At 47.5% G+C, this 22,136-nt stretch overlaps 1 protein-coding gene across 1 annotated transcript; it reads left to right on the top strand.

Annotated features, from left to right (window-relative positions):
• Positions 1-8,442: 8,442 nt before the first annotated feature.
• Positions 8,443-9,410, top strand: LOC101774538 (probable E3 ubiquitin-protein ligase XERICO). Its single transcript, XM_004957074.4, has one exon. It carries the CDS (start codon positions 8,580-8,582, stop codon positions 9,060-9,062), a length of 483 nt encoding a protein of 160 aa, XP_004957131.1. The 5' UTR covers positions 8,443-8,579; the 3' UTR covers positions 9,063-9,410.
• Positions 9,411-22,136: the final 12,726 nt, after the last annotated feature.

Genomic DNA, 22,136 nt, shown 5'->3' with positions numbered 1-22,136 from the left:
GTCTCTCTCTCCAAAGTGGATTTGGATATGGGGAACGGAGAGGGGGGCGCGATGTGAGGTAGGGCGAGGCGGCAAGGCGCGGATTGGACGGGACTGCGGTGAGTCGCGGCTTGGACGGGTGTAGCGAGGGTGGAGTTGCGGGCTGAGGTGGCGTGGCTTGGACGGCGCCGCCGGGGCTGGCGATGCCGGAGCATGGGGGCGGTGCGGCGCGGTTCGCATGACCGTTGTTGTGCTACCTCTAGTGTCAATGTTTTTGGGGGTCGGGGATGGAGCCGTCGGAACACCAGGATGAGGAGCAGGCGGTGTGGGAGGAGGCGGCTTCTAAGCGCATCTGTTTTCTCTTCACAAGCCATTGCAATCACTGTAAAAACCTGGAAAAAAAAGATAAGGATTACAGCACGAAGATATAGACCATAGAAATATAGTTCAGGGAGATATGGGAAGTGGGAACCAATTTACATTTGAGGAGTCAACAATGCAATTAATTTGGACATTTTACAAAGGAAGAAAAAAGGAAGTTGCTTCTCTGTGAGAGGATTTATCTTACTCAAAAGTGAAGATAGATTGTTACTGGTAAGAGACACCCCACCCCACAAACTAAAATGAAGACAAGCATATAACAATTTTGGGCATTGGCCATTCAGGTCCATGAGTTTCTTCTGGTACTGCTGTTCAAAGTAAATGTGCTCCAACCTTCAAGATTCATTTTCAAAGGAACTGCCTCAATTCTCTTTCTAAAGGACAATTAGGAAAAGTCCGAGTATACACAACATTTTCTGAAGGACAATTAGAAAATGGAAGGAATAGTTGCAGTGAGTCCCCAACAATTTACATTTTAGAGAATTAACAGGTAGTATAACAATGCAAGTTCAGATAAAACAATTAGGAAATCATAGTATTTCACACGGCACGGTGTGCAGGTACTATGAAGGTATTGCAAATTTGCTGTCTCTCTAGTAGATGCAGGAGCAACTAAAACAGAGCAGCATATAAAGTTTTAGTATCATGACAAAGAAGCAGATGAGGTGTACATGCAGCATCTAAATTCCTTTCCCTGCATTTGGTTCAAATTCTGACTGTACTTTTATCACCACAGGCAAATTTTCAATATAATTGTTCTAAATATGTCTGATGAATGAAAACATTTTATTGAATCTATAATTCTATTTTAAATAGTTTACCCTTTTTCTAACAAGGAAGGAGTTTACCCTCTAAATTATTCCTAACATGAACGAACTCAAGACAAACATGCACACGTTCAACTAAGAATTCATCAATTCTAGACCCAGCTCTTGTGCCTGAAATTCCTAAAGCACATGTGAAAAAACGCAAGCGCCCAAATCAATTTTCTCACACAAAACTTATTGTGTCCCTCCAATTTTGCAGACTCCAACAAATCCTACGGTTCCGTTACCAAATCCTTTTGCAACTTGGCATTTCAACAACGGGCTTGGAAGTTGGCTAGCATCTCACCTCCCGGATTCTCTGAAGCTAAACAAGGAGCTGAACATGCCAGTGTAAAGCGACACACAAGTGCCTGAGCGAAACTAAGTAGACATAATAAGACATACAAAGAGAGCAGCGGTGCGTCGGTGCCCCGTGTTGCCAGATACTGCCGATCATCAATCAAAGCATCACCGATACGATGCTCAGCTAGTAACGGCAGCCTGCAGTCCCTCCAGTTCTCACCATAGCGATCAGCAATTTCCTTTCCTAATCTAGCTCACAGCACCCAAAACAGCAGCAGAAAGCAGTGTCTCACTACACTAACGAAACAGGACGCCGCGCGCGAACCGCGAAGCAAAGCGCGGAGAGGGAAAAAGGCTCGCGGCAAACCTACAAGTAAAGTCTTACCACCGGGCGCCGATGAAACCGCCGCCGCCGCGCCGCGGACTTGCTCCCGCCGTGCCCGTGCGTGCAGGGGCCCGCAGCGGGTTGGCGTTATCCTCTGGCAGTCCGGGTTGACCGGCGTCTCTCCACCGCTAGCTGGTCGAAAGAAGATCAGAAATTACTGGGCCAGCAAAGCCCAATCACGCAGCCGGTACCTGGTCCATTCCAAGCTTGGCATCCTTCTTCTCGGCGAGAGAGCGCGCAAGGCGACGCGGATCGACAGCTCTCTCGGACCCAGACCGGCGGTGGGCCGCCACCACGTTTGGCTGGGCGCGAGCGGTGGCAGCACAGCAGCCAGGGGGGACACGAGCGGGCGGCGTGCGCGCAGCCCAGGTTCACCGCTCCGGGACAAGGCACATTCCCCCCGGTCCACGTTCCAGTTCGGAAGCGAAAGGGCGCGCCACGTCGTGGCCACGTGACCCTGCTGCTCCGGGGAAGAAGGGAGGGGCCGTGCCGTCGCGCCTGTCCCCTCTGGGTGCACCGCATCGCTCGGGCGGCGCCGGAAAGCAACGCCGCCGCGCGCGCCCCGCGGCCGCGCGCAACCGGTCTCATCGCGGGCCCGGGGCTGATTTGTCACGTGCGGTGCTCTTGCTTTCACCATCTTCACTTTAGCGATACATGCGGGTCCGGCCTTTGGGGAGGTTATGGATCGATCATAGAGAAATATGACCACGCCACACCTTTAGGTATGCTGCAGGTTCCTAGGGAGTGCTTAGAGCCTGTTTCCTTCCCAGTACTCGCTACGCCGCAAGTTAGGCGGAGGCGATGAATTTGGACGCCTCAGCCTGTGGCGAGAAGTAACGCAGAAAAAGCTGCCAACTCCATTAAACCAAGCAGTGCTGGATGTTTTATGGTGCCGCTGTGGCTTGGCAGAACGTGACTGAGAAGTAAATACGCCCTTAGTCCATAATTTGCCGAACTTAGGGGGGTTTGGATTTCTAGTCGGGACTAAAATTTATATCACATCGAATATTCGGATGCTAATTAGGAGGACTGAACATGAGCTAATTATAAAACTAATTACACAGATGGAGGCTAATTCGCGAGACGAATCTATTAAGCCTAATTAATCCATCATTAGCACATGTTTACTGTAGCATCACATTATCAAATCATGGAGTAATTAGGCTAATAGATTCGTCTCGCAAATTAGCCTCCACCTGTGCAATTGGTTTTGTAATTAGTCTATATTTAATACTCCTAATTAGTATCGATGTGATAGAAATTTTAGGAGCTTCTAAAGAAACAAACACCCCCTTAGACTGGGCAAGCTTAGCGTGAACCAAATACCAAACAGGACCTATATGTTAGCCTGCATTTAAGGCTAACATAAACTTATGTTACTGCAAGCATTTAGACATACCTTAATTTACATGCTTCTAGATCATGTATTATGGATACGACTCTTTAGAATCGAAAGCTGAACCAAATGAAATAAATATAAGATCAGGATTTGAAATGTAAAGAAAAGAGACGATCGTTGCATTCTAATATATCTCTGATATACCATCTGTGGTTGCAAATTCGTGATTGTTTTATAGAACATGTTTGATTTGATGTGCGTGACTTACTTCAATAGCATAGATATCTCTAGTTGTCTTTGTGGTTTCAATAGAGTAGTTCGCATAATAAAGCATTATAATATCAGCAACAAAATTACCAAACTTAATTAATAACTTGGGATGGACCTATCAGGTCTGGTGCTTCGCGCTTGCCTCCAAGTTTTCCCACTCCATGTAATACATGTTTCCTCATAGAGGTTAGAGCAAGGCACACTCAGTCCATGCGCTGCTATGATTTGAAACTTACATTGCATGGTTGCAAGTTTTTAGCACTATATAAGAAAATTATCACCGAGATTTGAACTCTGTTGCACGTTATACTACATTTAAAGTTTAGCACCGAAAAGCACTTGCATCAGGTAAAAAGTAGTACTAGGGTTTAAACTCCGCAACATGTAAGGCTAAGATTTGAATATGTGGCATGCATCATATTTCTAAGCTTTAGCACCAAAAGCAATGCAAAATTAAAAAAGGTGGCAACAAGATTTGACTTCGTGGTATCGTTCATTTACGGTTTAGCACTGAAAGTATTTTGCATATGCTGAAAACAGCACTAATGTTAAACACTAGGATTTGAACTCCTTTAACACACAGCATGATGCTATTATGCTCTAGAACTAAAAACCCTCGTGTAAGCTGATAACCGCTAGCACCAAGATTTTGAACTATATGGCATGCATCGTGCTTTTGTTTACACTTTAGCGTCTAAAGCCATTATAGAAAAGTGGAACGGAAATTTGAAAAAGGTGGCACCAAGATTTGAACTCTATGGTAAGCATCATACTTTTACGCTTTAGCACGAAAAGCGAAAAAAGTGAAAAAAGGTGGCACCAAGATTTGAAGACTATGGCAAATATCATACTTTTTACACTTTAGCATCATAGAGCAATTACGTAAAGTAAAAAAGATTTGGCACTAAGATTTGAACCTATGGTAAGCATCATACTTTTATGCTTTAGTGCTGAAAATGGAAAAGTAAAAAAGGTGGCACCAAGATTTGAAGCTATGGCAAACATCATACTTTTATGCTTTAGCATCATAAAGCAATTACGAAAGTAAAAAGGGTGTCACCAAGATTTGAACCTATGGTAAGCATTATAACTTTACAAGCAATTGTGGAAAAGTGAAAAAGGTGACACCAAGATTTGAACTCCAACTCACACATGATACTTTAGCATCGAAATCACTGGCGTAAAGTTAAAAAAATGTAGCACCAAGTTTTGAACACTATGCATTATAGAAAGCAATTTTTGTGTAGAGTCAAAATATATATAGCACTAAGACTTGAAGTCTGAGCATGCATCAAGTTTCATGTGCTTCGCACCGATCGCATTGGCATGCAGGTGAAGAAAAAAAGGGTAGAACCAAGATTTACACTCTGCTGCACCCATTGCTTTTCAACCTCACGCATCGTGTTCTTTGAGCTGGCACTCCAAATCTCCTGAGGTGTCTGGCGTGACGTGTTTGTCGATGACCTACTGATCACATTGCGTGCAGTTGCCTCATGTGGCTCTCTATTTCCTTAATTGAGTGGCACTAGGGCTTCAAACTTCTAATTTTTTCTTTTAAAAAAAATAAGAGTTGGTTCACACGATGAAAGCATTACAAAATGCAGCAGCAACTAGACTTCTCTCGAGTACCGAAGCAGTGGAGTAGAGTACTCACTCACTAGTCACTGCTAACCAATGAGAGGTCGGGATAAAACTATGATGCACCGTAAGTATTTGCATATGCTGAAAAGCAAAACTGATGCTAAACACTTTGGTTTGAACTTCATGGACACACGCGTGATGCTACTATGCTTTAGAACTAAACATATTCATGTAAACTGAAAACGAGTAACACCGAGATTTGAACTATATGGCACACATCATGCTTTTACACTTTAGCACCCAAAGCCATTATAGAAAAATATGTGGAACATAAAATTGAAAAAGGTGGCACAAAAATTTGAATTCTACGGTAAGCATCATACTTTTACACTTTAGCATTGAAAACATGATAAGTACCATATAGTTTACACATCATGCCTTTACACTTTAGCACCCAAAGCCATTATAGAAAAAGCATGTGGAACATAAAGTTGAAAAAGGTGGCACCAAGATTTGAACTTTATGGTAAGCATCATACTTTTTAGCTTTATTAGCACTTAAAGTAATTATGGAAAAGTGAAAAAAGTTGACCCAAGATTTGAACTCTTTGGCAAACATCATACTTTTTACACTTTAGCATCAAAAGCAATTAATGAAAGTCAAAAAAGGTGGCACCAAGATTTGAACTCTATGGTAAGCATCATACTTTTATGCTCTAGCACTAAAAGCAAGTAAGGAAAAGTGTAAAAAAGTTGCGCCAAGATTTGAACTCTTTGGCGAACATCGTACTTTTTACACTTTAGCATCATAAAGCAATTACTGAAAGTAAAAAAAGGTGGCACCAAGATTTGAACTCTATGGTAAGCATTATACTTTTACACTTTAGCACCTAAAGCAATTGTGGAAAGATAAAAAAAAAGTAACACCAAGGTTGACTCACGCTGTCACGCACCATACTTTGATGCTTCAGCATCAAAATCATTGGGGTAAAGTAAGAAAATGTAGCACCAAAATTTGAATTCTACAACACGCATTATAGAAAGCAATTTTTGCGTAGAGTGAAAATATAGCGCTAAGATTTGAACTCTGAGCATGCATCCTGTTTTATGTGCTTAGCAGTTAGCACCGATCGCATTCACATGCAAGTGAAAAAAAACGGGGGTAGCACCTGCACATATCGTGCTTTTAGCTTGTCCACGCATCGCTCTTCGACCTCATGCGCTGTGTTCTTTGAGCTGGCAATCCAAATCTCCTGAGGTGTCTGGCGTGACGTGTGGGTCGATGACTTACAGTAGATCACATTTCGATCGTGCGGTTGCCTCGTTGTACCATGTAGCTCTGTATTTCCTCAACTGAACGTCACCAGGACTTCAAGCTTCTAAATTTTTCTTTAAAAAACAAGATTTGGTTCACACGATGAAAGCATTTCTAAATGCAGCAACCACTAGACACTTCTCTCGAGTATCGAAGCAGTGGAGTACTCACTTACTAGTCACTGCTGACCAATCAGAGGCCGGGATAAAAGGGCCACGAGTACAAGGAGGACCCAGCAAGTTGGGCAGAAAGCAGGGAGGAGGAGCCTCGGTTCGCGGTCATCGGGTTCTTCCATTCCAGGTGTGCTGCGTGGCGCAGCACCGCCCACGTTGACATCACCGGTCGTCCACACGGCCGCCGGCCAAATCTCTCGCTTAACAAAAGTCATTAACCACCAGAAGCATCCAACCCCTAATCTAATCTAATCTAACCCGATCCACCTCACTAAACTAATCCAACCCCACCCCCCGCCCCCACCGCCTGCCTTCCCGTTCACACCGCCACGCGGGTTCGTCCGCTTGCCCGCGTGGCGGATCAGGCGCTGATCGCTCGCTGCATGTGCCGCGGCGCCGGCCGGCCGGCTCGCGCAGGCCGCGCTGCCCCCGGCGGTTAACCTGATCGATCGGTTCAGGCCACGGGATCGCGCGGCGCTTGGTCGTGTCCCCGGCTGTCGGGCGCGCGCTCCGACCGCGCCAGAGCCGCTGGCCCCTCGCCGCCGGGCAGCGCGTCGCTGGTGGGACGTGTTTCTCCATCCCGTCGCAATCTCCGGCTGGTGATACGGAGGCTGATCGCTACGGCTGTGCTGCGAGTTAGAGCGACAGGCACTGCACGTATGAACGGAATTTGTGACAGCATATTACGGGGGGAAAAACCTTACTATACTAACCGACGTGCCAGTGAGCATTTGCGAGACGAGACCCAAAGTCAAGCCGGCGGTGGTCAAGCTGAGACGCAACGCCACCACCTCGGTCGCACGTACTTACTCCCAGCCATCATCGGGCGGGTTAGCCTAATCGTCCTGGCTTCCGGTTCTGATCCGGTCGTCTCGACAGGCACCGCTGCTGCCGAAATAATTCTCGCGGAGCCGATCGCGACTGCACCCGGCCGCCCGGCCGTTCCCAGTTTCTTCTCCGTACCCGGGACTCTCACCGCGACAACGTGAGACGCTTCAACCCGTCGGTTCAAGCGCGCTAGCTCTCGGCCGTTCCGCTCGCCACCGCGATGGCGCCGTCCGGGGGGTCCCCCTGCCGAGCGCCACTAGTCGCAGCGGCCATAGCGTCTGAGTGGACGTTCGTCTGGGGCGACGGCGACGCCTCCAACCAAGTTGGTGCCGCCCGATGGCGACACCCCCACGGCCACCGCTGCCGGCTGCGGACGTGCGCGCGCCGTGTCTGCGGGGTCGCCGTCACCCTCGGACGGTAAAGCCCGCCCACCGCCGCGTTTGGCAGAGCATCCACCACCGCGAGATCTCTGAAAACCATCGCGTTTCCCGAGATTCTGCCAAAATATTTCCCCCATGTTTCAAACGCGCGGTTCGGATGCTGCCGCAGCGGGCAAACAAAAAAGCGCCGATATTTTTCGATCTTTCACGAGCTGTGTGACTACGAGAGCCATTTGTATGCGTGACGTCCACGATTCGGATTGGTCGATGGGCAGTGGGTATTCCGGAGGGGAGGACGCTCACTGTCGTCTGACGATTTCACCACGCCGTGCGTGCTCCTCATCCTCTTCGCACTAGCTCGCTCGACAGGGCGGGTTTGGATCGGCCTGAATAATTCGGATTCCCTGCCCCTCACAAACCATGCACACATTATTGGTCGCCACGACCCAAAGCTGCGGGGCATTATTGCCCGCCACGAACCAACGCATGTGGGATGTCCCCCCGCCGATCGGACGGCCGGGCGGGCTCGGTCCCGCGGATCCAGCGGCGGAGGGCAGGAGGAGGCGGGAGGCGGCATCAGCCGTCAGCGGCTAACCCCAAGCGCGGTGACCACCCGAACAAGATAGCGGGGGCTGGTCGCGGGTGGACGCTAGCCGGGCGGCGGCTATAAATGGGCCCTCGCCCTCCCTCTCCGTGTCCATTCCCAACCCGTTGCCACTCCCCCCCCCCCTCGCGTCGACAGCCTCGAAAGAATCGGAAATTACAGCCCGGTCCCCGGATCGGATCCCCCCAAATCCGCCTCGACCTCGACCTCACCGCCGGGCCTTCCTTCCTCCCGCGATGGGGATCTCGAGCATGCCGGAACCGCGGGACAGCCTGCTGGGGTTCCTGGTGTACAACGCGGTGATCTCGATCGCGGCGCTTGCGGGGCTGGTGCGGGCGGCGCTGGTGTTCCTCGACCTCGGGGACTGGGAGGCCGACGGCGCCGTCGGCAGCGGGGACCGGCTCGTGCCCGCCGCGTCGGGCCCGGCGGAGCGGCTGCAGAGGTCGCTCCTCCGCCCGGCCCGGCTCGGCCCGATCCCGGGGGTGACGACGACGACGTGCGGCGCGGCGGCGGCGGCGGCCGGCGACGACTGCAGCGTGTGCCTGGCGGGGTTCGAGGCCGGGGCGGTGGTGAACCGGCTCCCCTGCGGGCACGTCTTCCACCGCGGGTGCCTCGAGACCTGGCTCCGCTACGAGCGCGCCACCTGCCCGCTCTGCCGCGCCCGCGTCCCCATCCCCGCCGACGAGGCGCCGGGGCTCCGCTACCCGGAGTGCGAGTGATTCGGTCTGGCCCTCTGCTTCCGGCGGCCTTCCAGAGGAATCCCCCTCCCTCGTCGTCTCATCTCGCGCCCGGCTGTGTGCTGCAGGCTCCGTGTGGCCTTCCGTGTGCGCGTAGCAAAGATTAGGAGTAGTAGAGTTGCTGTTGCTTTCCCTTTTCCTCTCCCTTTTTTTTTTAATTTTTTGTTGTTTCCGGTGCGGTCGCTGTAGCGTGTAAATACTCGCAGTTCGCAGCAGAGAGTAGAGTGCTCCCGCGGCTGTGGTGTAGCGCTTTTTACGAGCCCAGCTCGTGTACATGCTTCTTCCCAAAGAGCAAAAATATCGAGGAAAAATTCACCATCGCATTCGACCTGTTGTTGTGTCCATGCTTGGAATTGGAATGGTTGTCTGTGCATGGATTCTACAGAAATCTTGCAGAATTCAGAAGACGATTAGGCGCCCATGACTGACTACTTCGCTATTCCTCCGAGAAAGGAAGTCGCGGGAATCTTTTCTTCTTGCAGCGGCGATCCGGCGGTTGATTCTCTTGGCCGGCGAGCATGGTCGGACGGGCGAGGGGCGGGGAGAGGGGGACCGACAGGGCGCTGAAAGGCACCGCAGGTTGGGCGTTTGTTTAGACCTGGTTTACGCTGCTTATTTTTAAGCACCCGTCTCATCGATGTTTAGATACTAATTAGAAGTATTAAATGTAGACTATTTACAACGTAAGCGGAGGTTAAACGGCGAGACGAATCTATCAAGCCTAATAAGTCCATAATTTGACAATGTGTTGCTACAGTAAATATTTGCTAATGATGGATTAATTAGGCTTAATTAGGCTTAATAGATTCGTCTCGCCGTTTAGCCTCCACTTATGTAATGGGTTTTGTAAATAGTCTATGTTTAATACTCCTAATTAGTATTTAAACATTCGATGTGACACGTGCTAAAAATAAGCAAACGGAACCAAACAGCCCTTTAGGCGGTGGTGTTTGGATCTAGAGACTGAAAGTTGATCCTGTCACGTAGAATGTTTAGATACTAATTAAGAAGATTAAATATGGATTCGTCTTGCGAACTAGTCTTCATCTTTGTAATTAGTTTTATAATTAGCTCATTTAACCCTGCTAAATATTCGATAAACTTTAATCCGTGAAACCATCCTAAATATTTGATAAACTTTAATCCGTGAAACATGTCGATGCACTTTAATCCGTGGAAACAAAACACCACAGTAGTCGGGCAGGGTCACATGCACCGTGGAGTGGCGGGATGCGCGCTCATCAACGGCGCGGGCCCCGCCTGATGTGCCCGCGTCGCCGATGGCACATGCGCTCCTCGCCCCCGAAAGGAACCCCTCGTCGCGAGCGTACATGCACCCGCGCCCTGTTCCCAGTTGCCCTGTTTTTTTTTTCTTTTGAAACATTCCAGTTGCCCTGTTTTCCTCTTCGTGGTTCTTCCAAACGGAGACGACCTAACGCTAGGGGAAAATCAGAACGGCATGCTCCCACTCACAGCAAACCGAACAAGTTTCATCCAAATCTTTGTTTTTTCTTGGAAAAGCTTTAATTCCATCCAAATCGAACCCATTATTCAGCGGCTCAGACCGGTTTGCGTCACCATGGCTTTTGTTTTGTCGCTTGGCGAGAGCTTCCGGCCTTCCGGTTCCGGGTGACCTGCGCGACTGGGGGTGTTCCCGTGACCGTGCGTGTTTTGTCCAGTGCGCCGAGTGAGCTCGCTCGCGCAGTGGGTCAGGTCCTTGTCGCTCGCTCGCGTCGCGTCGCGTGACACCAATTATGCGTGCGTGCGGACAAGTCTGTTGCGACGTCGGATTCAGACGAGACGGCTCAGGGTAGCAGTAGGCATCGCCCCTGACTTCTCCAGCGTCATCGGATCGATAAGCTTCCGGGATGGATGGCCTCATCCGGCCGGCGAAGCGAACACGCTTTTGACTGCTCGAGTGTAGACCGTAAGCTAGCTGCTGACGATAGAGTAACGGCTTAACGCAGCGGCTGCGCGTGTGCGGAACGTGCTTTGACCGGGAGGCCGTGGGAAACGCAGGGCAGATGGAGCTCCCCTCTTCCCTGTCTCGCGTCGACACGACAGGAGCTACCATGCCCTCGTCCTTGTGCCGGGCACATCGATCGCCTGCTCAAGCTGCGGCGCCCGTGTGTCTCCACCGATAGGGCCTGTCGACAAGGGCAACTAAAGAAACACATCGCGTGTGAACCTGAACGGGAGTATAAGTAGGGACCTAAGGATAAGCATCTTCCATCGGTTATTGTCGCGGATTGAGTCAGGAACGACGCCATGCCATCAATCAGGAAGCGATCGACCCGCGATGACTAGCGAGCGGTATCGGTTCCGGGCTTTCCTTGGATACGACACTGCATGACAGGGCAGGCAGTTGATCGGTGCGCATGCATCAACTCCTGTTCGGGATAAGGTAGAAGGGTAATCGATAGTCTATGCGATAGCCACACGCATCATCAGCAGATGCAGATGGGACGGACGGGCGAGGTGGTGAAAACGGACGATGACTCCGACGTCAGGCCTATCTCGCCGCGATGATCCGGCCGGCGGCTCCGGTTCAGGAGGATGGTCACGGGCTCACGGCCATGACCCCACCGTGATTTTCCCCGGTGATGATGATCGGTTCAAGTTGAAAAGCAAAAAAAAAAAAAAACCAGCAGCTTTTGCTGTATTTCCAATAGGACTGGTGCCCTGCTCTCCACGGTGAATGCCAAGATGCCATGTGCTTATCTTCGGAGCTCTGAAACAGTGAAACTAACTTTTTCCAAACTGTATGTCTGATCCTTTTCAAGATTGCAACAGGGCAACACTAGCTAGCACTAGCTACCACTAGCTACCACTACAGGACGTCAGGATTCAGATCACTGTTTGACTGCTTTTTTAGGGTCACTGTTTTGGCTGTTGTGTGTGCAGGATTGCAGTTGCAGGGTGCACATCATGCGTCTCCCTGCCCATCCCGACCTGGGCTTGGGCCATCGCAAACTACTTGGGCTTGGTTCAGGCTGAAGAGCTCCGACAGCTTTTTTCCCCATCCTGATCTCTTCTGACTGTTTGGGGCTCCCTTCCTAACAAAAAAAGAACTATTTGGGCTCGCTTTGGTTCTTGTGCTTACTCCGTTTCTGGCCCAACTACTTGTCGACCAGTGCGCTGGAGGCGGCAGAAAAGAGCTAGCGGTATTGCACTACTCCATTGCCGATCGCCATATGAATATACACGGTATATATGGGAATGGAACCGTATACAAGGAAGGTTTCGCGTAGGCTGACGGTGTGTGTTGTGGCCGATCAAGTCGTGTTGTGTCCAAAGGTTGGTTTCCTGTACTGACCATATATTTGGAAATAATTATTGCTAGCATGTGAGTATATATGTAGTAGTTTGGCATGTATGGTATTGCAGTGTAAATATGGCATGCGTGTGCGAGGGTTTCCATTTCTACGCAGAAGCCGTATACGAGCCGGATCGGAGTCCCGGCCGCCGGCCTTGCCGATCGATCGCGTGCGTGCCGCCGGGTATAAAACCAAAGGCGTGACGGAGAAGCGATTCGATCCTACATAGGTGCTCGGAACGCCAACGGTAGTCGTCGATCGTCTGTGCATCCCAGCCGGCAGGCGGCCTCGCTAGCTGTCTGGGCACAGTCCTGAACTTACTGATCACGCGCGCGATGGCGGCAAGGAGGATGCTGCTTCTGATGGCACACCACTGCACCACCACGGGAACGTCGGCTCGTGGCCGCTGTGGCCGTCGTGCTCGTGTGCGTGGTGGCCGTGGTCGCCCTATTCATCTGCATCTGCTGCTGCTGCCGCGAGTGCTGCCACGGCAAAGGCAGCGGCGGGCAGAGTAGCTGCTGCTGCGTGTGCTGCTTCGGCGGTGACGACGATTGCGGCGACTGCTGCGGGGACTGCGACTGTTGCGGCGAATGTGCCGGAGCCTGCTGTGAGATCCTCTGCAGCTGTGTTTGAGAGGCTCTCGTACGTGGTAAAGTTGACGTTACATGCGCTGGAGAATTGGAGATCCTAGCTCATCGTGCCCATTTTGCCGAGCATGCTCAATGTTTGTGCACGTCGATCGATCGTCTTGTAAGATCAGCAAGACTACTGACTACGTGTCTGCTGTTTTGTTCGTTTAATTTCTATACTTCGATCGATGTCAGTGTAGCTAGCTTTTCTCTCTTCAGTTGTAGACCGGAGCAGTAACCTCGTTGTCAAACTATTACATGAAGAACTACATGTATCGCCGAGGAAGCTGTCAAATCAATTTTTTTGGTCACCTTTGCCTGCGAAAAGTACTCCGTTTACCTGCACTTCATTTGCCGTTTTGCTGCACAGTTCGTAGGACGATGTAATAAGCTCGTTGTTTATTGACCACCATTGTTGGTTGACGAACACAATGGTTGTGTTATTTCGAGGCCTATAAAGCTGCGTACGCGCACTCCATACATTTACTGCTTAACATCTGTTTGTGGGCTTCGGCCTCCTCCGAGGATTCGGCATTGAATGGGCCGGCAATCATTCGGTTGCAGAAGTCTTCCTCTCTCTCTGGTGGGCTCGGACGTCCCGTATATGTAGGCCTGCTAATAGGGCTAAACCCTCCCTTAACCCGCTCCAACCCACAACTAATGATACGATTCTGCCACCCTGTCCCGCCCCGCCCCGTATACTTATCTACCCACCCTGTCCCGCCCGACCATCAATGGGTTGCCATGGTTCTTTAAAAGGAGCGTACAGCTCAGAAAGCTATAATATGCACAGGTAGAATACGACTCCCTGCTGCACTTGTTACTTGCGGCACCTGCACTAGCACACAGGTAAGGTAATACACTCTGCGACTATTACATCTCAGAATATGCAGGAGATAAACTAAAATTAGAGATTGCCGACCTAGCCATTGCTAATGTCAGCTAACAGTAAGCTATTCTGATTGAATTTCTGCAAGTGCAGTGTCTTGCTGATAAGATAAAGTAAGATTCTCACATCAGTATAACATGCATGGAACACACGACAGTATGACATGACACACACATAAGTAAAGTTTCAAAATAAACTAAGTGTCTAGTGTACATGAATAAAAATATTGCCAATCCAAGTTCCCAAATTTTGCATTTGTCGGAATATTTGCAGAGTTAAGAGGCAAAGTTTCTTCAATCAATGATCTGTAAAATGAAAGGAAAAGACTCAGTATGGAACATAATACTTATGATACTTTCATATTGGATTTTTTTGTGAAATAGAAAACAATAACAGACTGCTAAGTAAGCAAAAGTGAAAAAAGAGGCATACTAGAGACATTAGTACATGCATATGTAGTAACAAGTTAGTAAAAATTACCTTCAGTGGTGATATATTTATACAACCAATCTTTGTAGCAGACCAAAGCTTTAAGAGTTTCTGACGTCATTGAGCTTCGATTGTCACTAAGAATCCGACCACTCAAGCTGAATGCTGATTCAGAAGAAACGATGCTGAGTGGAGTTGCTAAGAAATCGCGTGCCATCGTTGACAACACATGGTACTTGTTGGAGTTTGTCTTCTACCAAGTCAGAATTTTAAATTTTTCATCTATTCTCACTGGTGATTCTTTCTAGATATGCATCAAGTTCTGATTTTTCAATCCAAGTCCCTCTCCTTTGATACCTATATTCAACAAATTCTTGTTCCAGTCTTCTTTTTCCAAGCACTACAATGGAGAACGGTTCACCATGCTCCTGGACGCACCAGTTTGTGATACTACATTTGTATTATTTTGTCTAATAACCTCTTCATACTTCCTAAAATACTTACGAAGCCACTCTTTAGCCAAAATTTTGGTCAAGTCAATGTCAATAAAGTTACTGCACACCTTATCATAAAAGAAGTCTAGGAAGTCAACTTTTGTTCTTGATCAAGTATGCTGCAAATAACAAGAACTATATTGTAATTTCCATTCCAATACTCATCAAATTTCCTCTCCATTGCTTTTGCCAAATCTGCGATAACCTGATCCTTGTGCCATTCTGGACTATTTAAAGTTTGGTGGATACAAAGCACATTATCCAGGAACATGTGGGAAGTAGCATATCTATTAGATGAGAATACCGTGGTAGTTTCTTCAAAAACTCCAAGGAACTCACCAATGGACTCAACTTTGCTAAACTCATCTTCAGTTGGAAATGGTTGTTGATTTGCTTTGGCATATCGCTTCAAGACGATCTTGTACTTTATTGTCTCCATAATCATGGCATGGGTTGAATTCCAACGGTTGGGAACATCAAGGACTTATCCAGCCTTTGCAGCAAGACATTCCTTTTGAGCTATTTCATTGAAATCCTGGATACGCGATGGTGATGAGTTAATGTGCCTAATCAGGTCTCTTATCAACTTTATCACGGCACTAGCAATGTTCGTACCATCTTGGACAAGAATGTTGAGTATATGAGCACAACATCTAACAAGAAGATGCTCACCACCAAATAACATGTCAGGCTTTCCGCTTTCTTGCAGAAGATCACAAGCTGCCTTGTTATTTGCTGCATTGTCGAGTGTGATCGTAAACATCTTCTCTTTGATTCCATAATCTGTTAGAACAGTTGTAATGGCTTCCTCAATAGCTACACCCGTATGTAGATGCTTCACATCCTTAAATGCAGTTATCTTTTTCTTCAAAACAAAATTAGGGCTAATATAGTGGGCTGTCACACAAATATATCCCAACTTTTAGTTTGATGTCCAAAGATCATATGTGAAGCATATGCGAGAGTTAAGTCTCTGAATTTCACTTCGTAATTTTGTCTTTGCTCTCTCAAAATTAGCAACACATTCATTATGAATCATTTGTTGCCCTATGTAGCTAAATGTGGGTTGCAATGACTCCATGCTCAAAGCCTTCATCATCAAACTTATTGAATACTACATCAGCTCTAAGACACCATGCAATCATCAAGTCATGACTTCTCTGCTGATTAAAGGTGAATGAACCATCTACAATCTTTTTCTTCATTGTAGCAACAAATTTGTTCCTATCATCACTAGGGACTTTGGGGAAATACTCTGCAATGTGAGTTCGAAGGCTGTTTGTACCTGGTGTGGTTCTAAAATGGGATCTGTTGGCGTGCTGGTTGCAGGCGGACGAATCTGGGGTTTTGTCAGCAGGAGCGGCGGCGGCTGGCGGCGACAGTTCACCTTTCTTGGTGGATGTGGCACCCTCAGCTCCTGCACACGGGAGCAAATGCAGCGGCGGCGGCTGACGGCACCTCCCCCGCAGATCTGGCAAGAAGAAGAAGGTGAAGGGGTGATGCGGAGGAGATTGAGGAGGGGACTGAAAGGGGAGATGCAACAGGCGTACTTGGATCCGTGGCCGTCGGAGGAGGGGTGGTGGTGATGGCGGCCGGCGGCAGCGTCGCCTTCTTCTTGCAGGCGCAAGGACGTGCTGATGCGAGGTGCCCCGTGCCCCCGTGAGCCGCTGCGCGAGGTCAACAAAATCCGTTCTAACCCGCCCCGACCCGCAAATGCAGCAGACCCACCCCGCCCCGACCCGCTGGCCTCTAAAGTTACAACTACCCATGCAAACGAACCCCCACGCAAGAACCCAACCCAAAATCCCCATTTGCCCCCGCCCCACTAGCAGGCCTACGTATGTGACTGATGGGCTTGATACTTCACAACTAGAAGACTGACCTCTCATTCCTAGCCTTAGTACTGGTTGCATTTGGAACCGGTACTAATGTTAGCATTAGTACCGGTTCCAAAGGATAGTGCTTGGAGCGTGCCCCGAGGATCCCTTTAGTACCGGTTGGGGGCAACAATGGTAGTAAAGGGTGCACATTAGTATCGGTTGCAGCCACCAACTGGTACTAATGCTCCATGCACCCTCTAGTACCGGTTGGTGGCATCAACCGGTACTAAAGGGGGTAACCTCTAGTACCGGTTGCTACCCCAACCCGGTACTAGTGTGGCGTCCCCCTCTAGTACCGGTTAGAGGCACCGACCGGTACTAGATGGCACCCCTTTAGTACTAGTTGGTGACCTCAACCGGTAGTAATTTCCTTTCTAAATACCCTCCTCCTTCCTCTAGCCCGATCCAGATCTTCCAGCTCGAGCTTCACCCTGTCCATGGCGCCATAGGGGGAGGTTTTGCCGGATTTGTGACCATTTCTTGGGGATTTCACTCATTCAAGTGTTCTAAAGGTTAGAAACTTCATCCTCCCCTGATACATACTTTAGAGCTAGAGTAATTTGTGATTTTTAGAATAAGGTACAATGGGGAAATTTTCATTTATATGAATGTGTTATTTAGGGGATTTCACTCATTCAAGTGTTCTAAACTTCATCCTCCCTTGATACATGGTTAGTATACTAAGTTTTATGCTTAAGAGCTAGAGTATTTTGTGAGTTTTAGAATAAGGTACAATGGGAAAATTTTCATTTATATAAATGTGTTATTTGGAGCTCATATTTGTGATTTGTAGAATAAGCTACAAATTTTTGGATGCCATGATTCGTACTAGTCAAAAAAAATTGATATGAGGTTAGAGGAATAATTTCATAGTTTAGTACTTTTCAAATAGAGGTACGTAATTAGTCATTTTTAGAATAAGCTACAATGGAGAAAATTTTCATTTATATGTTATGTTTGAGCTAAGTAAATTATGTGGAAAATATAGAATTTTTTCCTCACTGGATTCAAGGAAGTGCCTTTGCAGATGCTCTAATGGGTGAGGCTGAAAAAGAGATGGGTGAGGCAAAAGGTCCTCTTGATGAGCTAGGTCAAGTGTTGCAAGATGCAAAGAAAGACTGCGAGAATACGAAGGAGTCAAAACTGTTCGAGCATATGTTAAATGATCTTAAGAAATTGTTGTACCTAGATTGCAAACAGGGGCACAAAAAGTTGGGTACCACACTGGAAATGCTGCAATGGAAGGCAAGAAATGGAGTTTCTGACAAGGGTTTGATGAGTTAATGAAAATTATAAAGAACATGCTTCCCGAGGGGAATGAATTGCCGTCCTCAACGTACGAAGCAAAAAAGGTTGTCTGTCCTATGGGTTTGGAGGTACAAAAGATACATGCATGTCCTAATGACTATATCCTCTATCGGGGCAAGGAATATGAGAAATTGGAGGTTTGTCCTGTGTGCAAAGCGCTGTGTTATAAGATTAGGCGAGATGACCCCGGTGATGTTGAGGGGGAGGCCATCAAGAAGAAAGTTCCTGCGAAGGTAATGTGGTATTGCCAGTACCACGGTTGAAGTGCTTGTTCAGGAACAAGGCACATGCAAAGTTGATGCGTTGGCACAAAGAAGAACGTAAGCAAGATGAAATGATCAGATACCCCGCTAATGGGTCCCAGTGGAGAACTGTTGATACAGAATTTTCCGAGTTTGAAAAGGATGCAAGGAACATACGATTTAGTTTAAGTACGGGAGTTCAGTAGTGGCAATAGCACTTGGCCTGTGACCTTACGTATGTTCAACCTTCCGCCATGGTTGTGCATGAAGCGGAAGTTCATTATGACGCCGATAATTATCCAAGGCCCAAAACAACCTGGTAACGACATTAATGTTTATCTAAGATCGTTGGTTGATGAGCTTCTACTGTTATGAAAGGAAGAAGGTGTACGTGTGTTGGATGAGGACAAAAAGGAGACTTTTAATCTACGAGCATTGTTGTTCGTAACCATCAACGATTGGCCGGCACTTGGTAATCTGTCCGGACAGTCAAACAAGAGATTTCGAGCTTGCACGCACTGTTGGGAGGTACAAAAGATACATGCATGTCCCAATTCAATCAGAAGTATGCAACCAATTTGAATAAGTTGATTAAACAATACTATTTTCAAAAATCTCACCCTATTAAACAAGAAATAATTTTTGCATAGTTAAAATATCAAATATTTTGATTTTTTTAAGCACCATTAAATATTAAACAATAGATTTACGTACAATTAAACAAGAACATGATTAAGTCATGGTACATGTTAAGAACACTAGAGGCACTATTCTTCTAAATTTTTGCATGGTCAAAAAATATATTTTTTCAAATTTTAAAGTTAATATAAGTATTATGACCATTATAACCTATTACTAAGTTAAAATTAATAACTTTACCATGTTTGATATTTGACCGCATCTGACATTATTATAGTGTATATCTAATAAACATGAAGCTACCAAATTGTTGTTATAATTTTTTATGGTTGTTATTTAATTTACTATGCAATAAATTGTAAAAGAAAGGAAAAATAAAAATATGGGCGGGAAATTGAAACAGGGTCATGCAATCCCTCTAGTACCGATGCTTAACAACAACCGGCACTAGAGGGGACAATTTTCATTTCCCTCGCGGGGAGACCCTCTAGTACCGGTGTAAACTACAACCGGTACTCAACCGGTACGAGTACCGATTGTAGTTTACACCGGTACTAGAGGGAGATCTAGTACCGGGTGTTCTTTGGAACCGGTACTAGAGGGGCGGGGGTTAAATGCCCCTTAGTGCTCTGCCCAGTGCTCCACACTTAGCCATTTTCACAGATCGCGCTTCGTCTTCCTCGCTCCGCCCCTGACGCCATCGCCTCCGATCCCCTCGCCGGCGTCCCTGACGTCGCCCCTTGACGCCGCCGCCCCTGACGCCTCCCCGTCTGCGCCCCCTATGCCCGTGGCTGCCCCCGAGACGCGCACCCCGGCCGACCTCCATCGCCTCCCCTCCGACGCCATCGCCGCCTCCATCGCCTCCTCGTCCGCGGCCCGACGCCGTCACCGCCTCCCCCTCCGCGCCCTGGCCCCAACACCACCGCCCCCAATGCCGATCCACCTCCGTCGCCTCACCGCCAACGCCGTCGCCGCCGCGCCGGCCGTTCGCGCCCCCGACGCCGCTTGGCCCCGTGCCCCCGACGCCAACCGTCCCAACCCCAACCGACGCGCGCGTGCGGCGCCCCTGCAGACTCGCGGCTGACGTAAGCTCGCGGTCGTTGTGACGTCATTATATTTTTTCTCTAGAAAATTATAGAAAATAGCTAAAAAATTATAGAAAATTATCTAGAGAAATTGTCTAGAAATTGTAGGAAATTATAGAAAAATTTCAAGAAATTTGTATAAGTGCCGGAAATCATGCCATTTATTTTTTTATTTCTGCAATAGTAGAGAATAGCTAGAAATTATAGAAAATTGTTGGAGTAGCTAGAAATTATAGAAAATTGAAATACTTAGAAATTGAAGTCATGCCATTTATTTTTTTAGAATTGATTTTCCCATGAATTGGAATACTTAGAAATTACCAACAAATCCACCGTGACATCATTATTTTACAGAAATGTTGAAAATAGCTAGAAAATTATAGAAAATTATCTAGAAATTGTAAGAAATTATATAAAAATTGCAAAAAATTTGTATAAGTGTGATACAAATATCAGTCCTAAGAGGCTGATAACACATTTATTCAACAGATGGTTCAAAAACCGTACAACTCTCGAAGGAGCGGGCGGGCAAGCCACACCCAAAGGAGAAACAAACCAACAACGGTACAGATCCAAGTTGGAGTCCAGTCGAACCACGGGCTGCAATCGGAACTAAGCGATAGCGGAAGCATTCTGCAAAAGCCAACACCACAGGCAGCATTGGGTGCGGAAGCGACCTCCTACTCGAAATCCTCGGCGATGAAGTCCGGGTCTTCCTCTGAAGCAACAAAACAAGGGTGAGTACAAAAAGTACTCAACAAGTCCAACCCCAACCACGGAGGGGGAATACAAGCAAGAATATGCACAGGATATAACAAGGATAAGGCTAAGGTTTATTTGCAGTAAAGCTAGATTTTAACACATGCAAGAGTTCATTTTCAAAAGAGTTTTCACAAAGCATTTCTTTTGGTAACCGAATCATTAAGTGGGGTTGATCCTACACAAAGGATTCAAGTTTTAATGCTACTAGACTCCCCGTTCGCAATAGCTCACGGCACAACTGCCAGACACTTCCGAAATCCAACACACGCCATGAAAATCATCCATCTCCAAACACTAGTTATGTGACCAAAGCCGTAACTCGTCCAATGCCGTGGACACGGCTACCCAGATATGTTTTAACTCTGTAGAGGTTGTACACTTTTCCCACAAGTTGGGTACAGCAGCACGATCACGTTAGTGTTGGTGCAGATCCTAACAAAGCCATTACCCACCTTAGCTAAGCCTGACTAGTCAACACGGAAGCAACCAAGGGGTTATTGACCCACCAACGAGGTCTTAACTGGGACCTAAGTTCACACAGTTCTTATTCCTTCTCCATGGTCTCCCGTTGCTCACCAGCTCTCCTGATGACTAACAGACTAGCTAGTGGGATTTATGCTAAGCCGTTGCCGCATACAACGGTCGAGTGGTTGCACGATGGTTGGGTTAGGCATGATGACACATGAACTCGGTCCTTAATTTGCGACAAGATGGATATCTCCCAACCTTGCTCAACCACCAAGGTACGAGCCCAACTTATTGGCATTTCACACAAGAAACACCCATCTATCTCATGTAAGCATGTCTTTCCTTCATTTCCAGAAATCCATTTCCCCTTTTGAAAAACACTCACACATTTATTCTTTAACAAAACACATTATAGTCATGATTGAATTGAGTAACAAGATTCTAAGCATTCTAGCCGTAATTATCATTCAAATAGAGCAAGTCATATTTAGAGATAATTATAGGGCAATCAAGGAATAATCATAACAATCAAGGGGTGGCTATCCAACCATGTTTTAGTGGTAAAACAATATGCAATTTATAAGATAGGCCAATAGGTTGTGTTTAAAAAATTAGGATAAATATGCATCAAAGGGTGAGATTGGACTTGCCGTCCTCAAAGCCTTCCAGGAGTTCCTGCTCCCGGTGTTGGTCTTCGGGCTCGGGCTCGCGGTCAAACTCCTCCTCGTGCTCCTCCTCGGGTACTCCGCGATCTACGGCACACACAATCGGGCACACAATAAATAAAAGAAAATTAAAGCTTTACCCGTTGAGCTCGAACAGAGAACGCGAGCAGAAAATAGAAGGAATGAGTATTTTCATGAAATTTGGAGATAACCTGGTGGAAGTATATTGGAGGATGCCATGGTCGAATT

Source organism: Setaria italica, chromosome II (assembly GCF_000263155.2).
Source record: "Setaria italica strain Yugu1 chromosome II, Setaria_italica_v2.0, whole genome shotgun sequence".
Lineage (NCBI taxonomy): Eukaryota > Viridiplantae > Streptophyta > Magnoliopsida > Poales > Poaceae > Setaria > Setaria italica.
This window is presented reverse-complemented; position numbering and strand designations above follow the sequence as displayed.

What these genes read in the sequence shown, in the direction of transcription:
- LOC101774538 (XM_004957074.4), top strand. Translation starts at nt 8,580, where the DNA reads ATGGGGATCTCGAGCATGCCGGAACCGCGGGACAGCCTGCTGGGGTTC.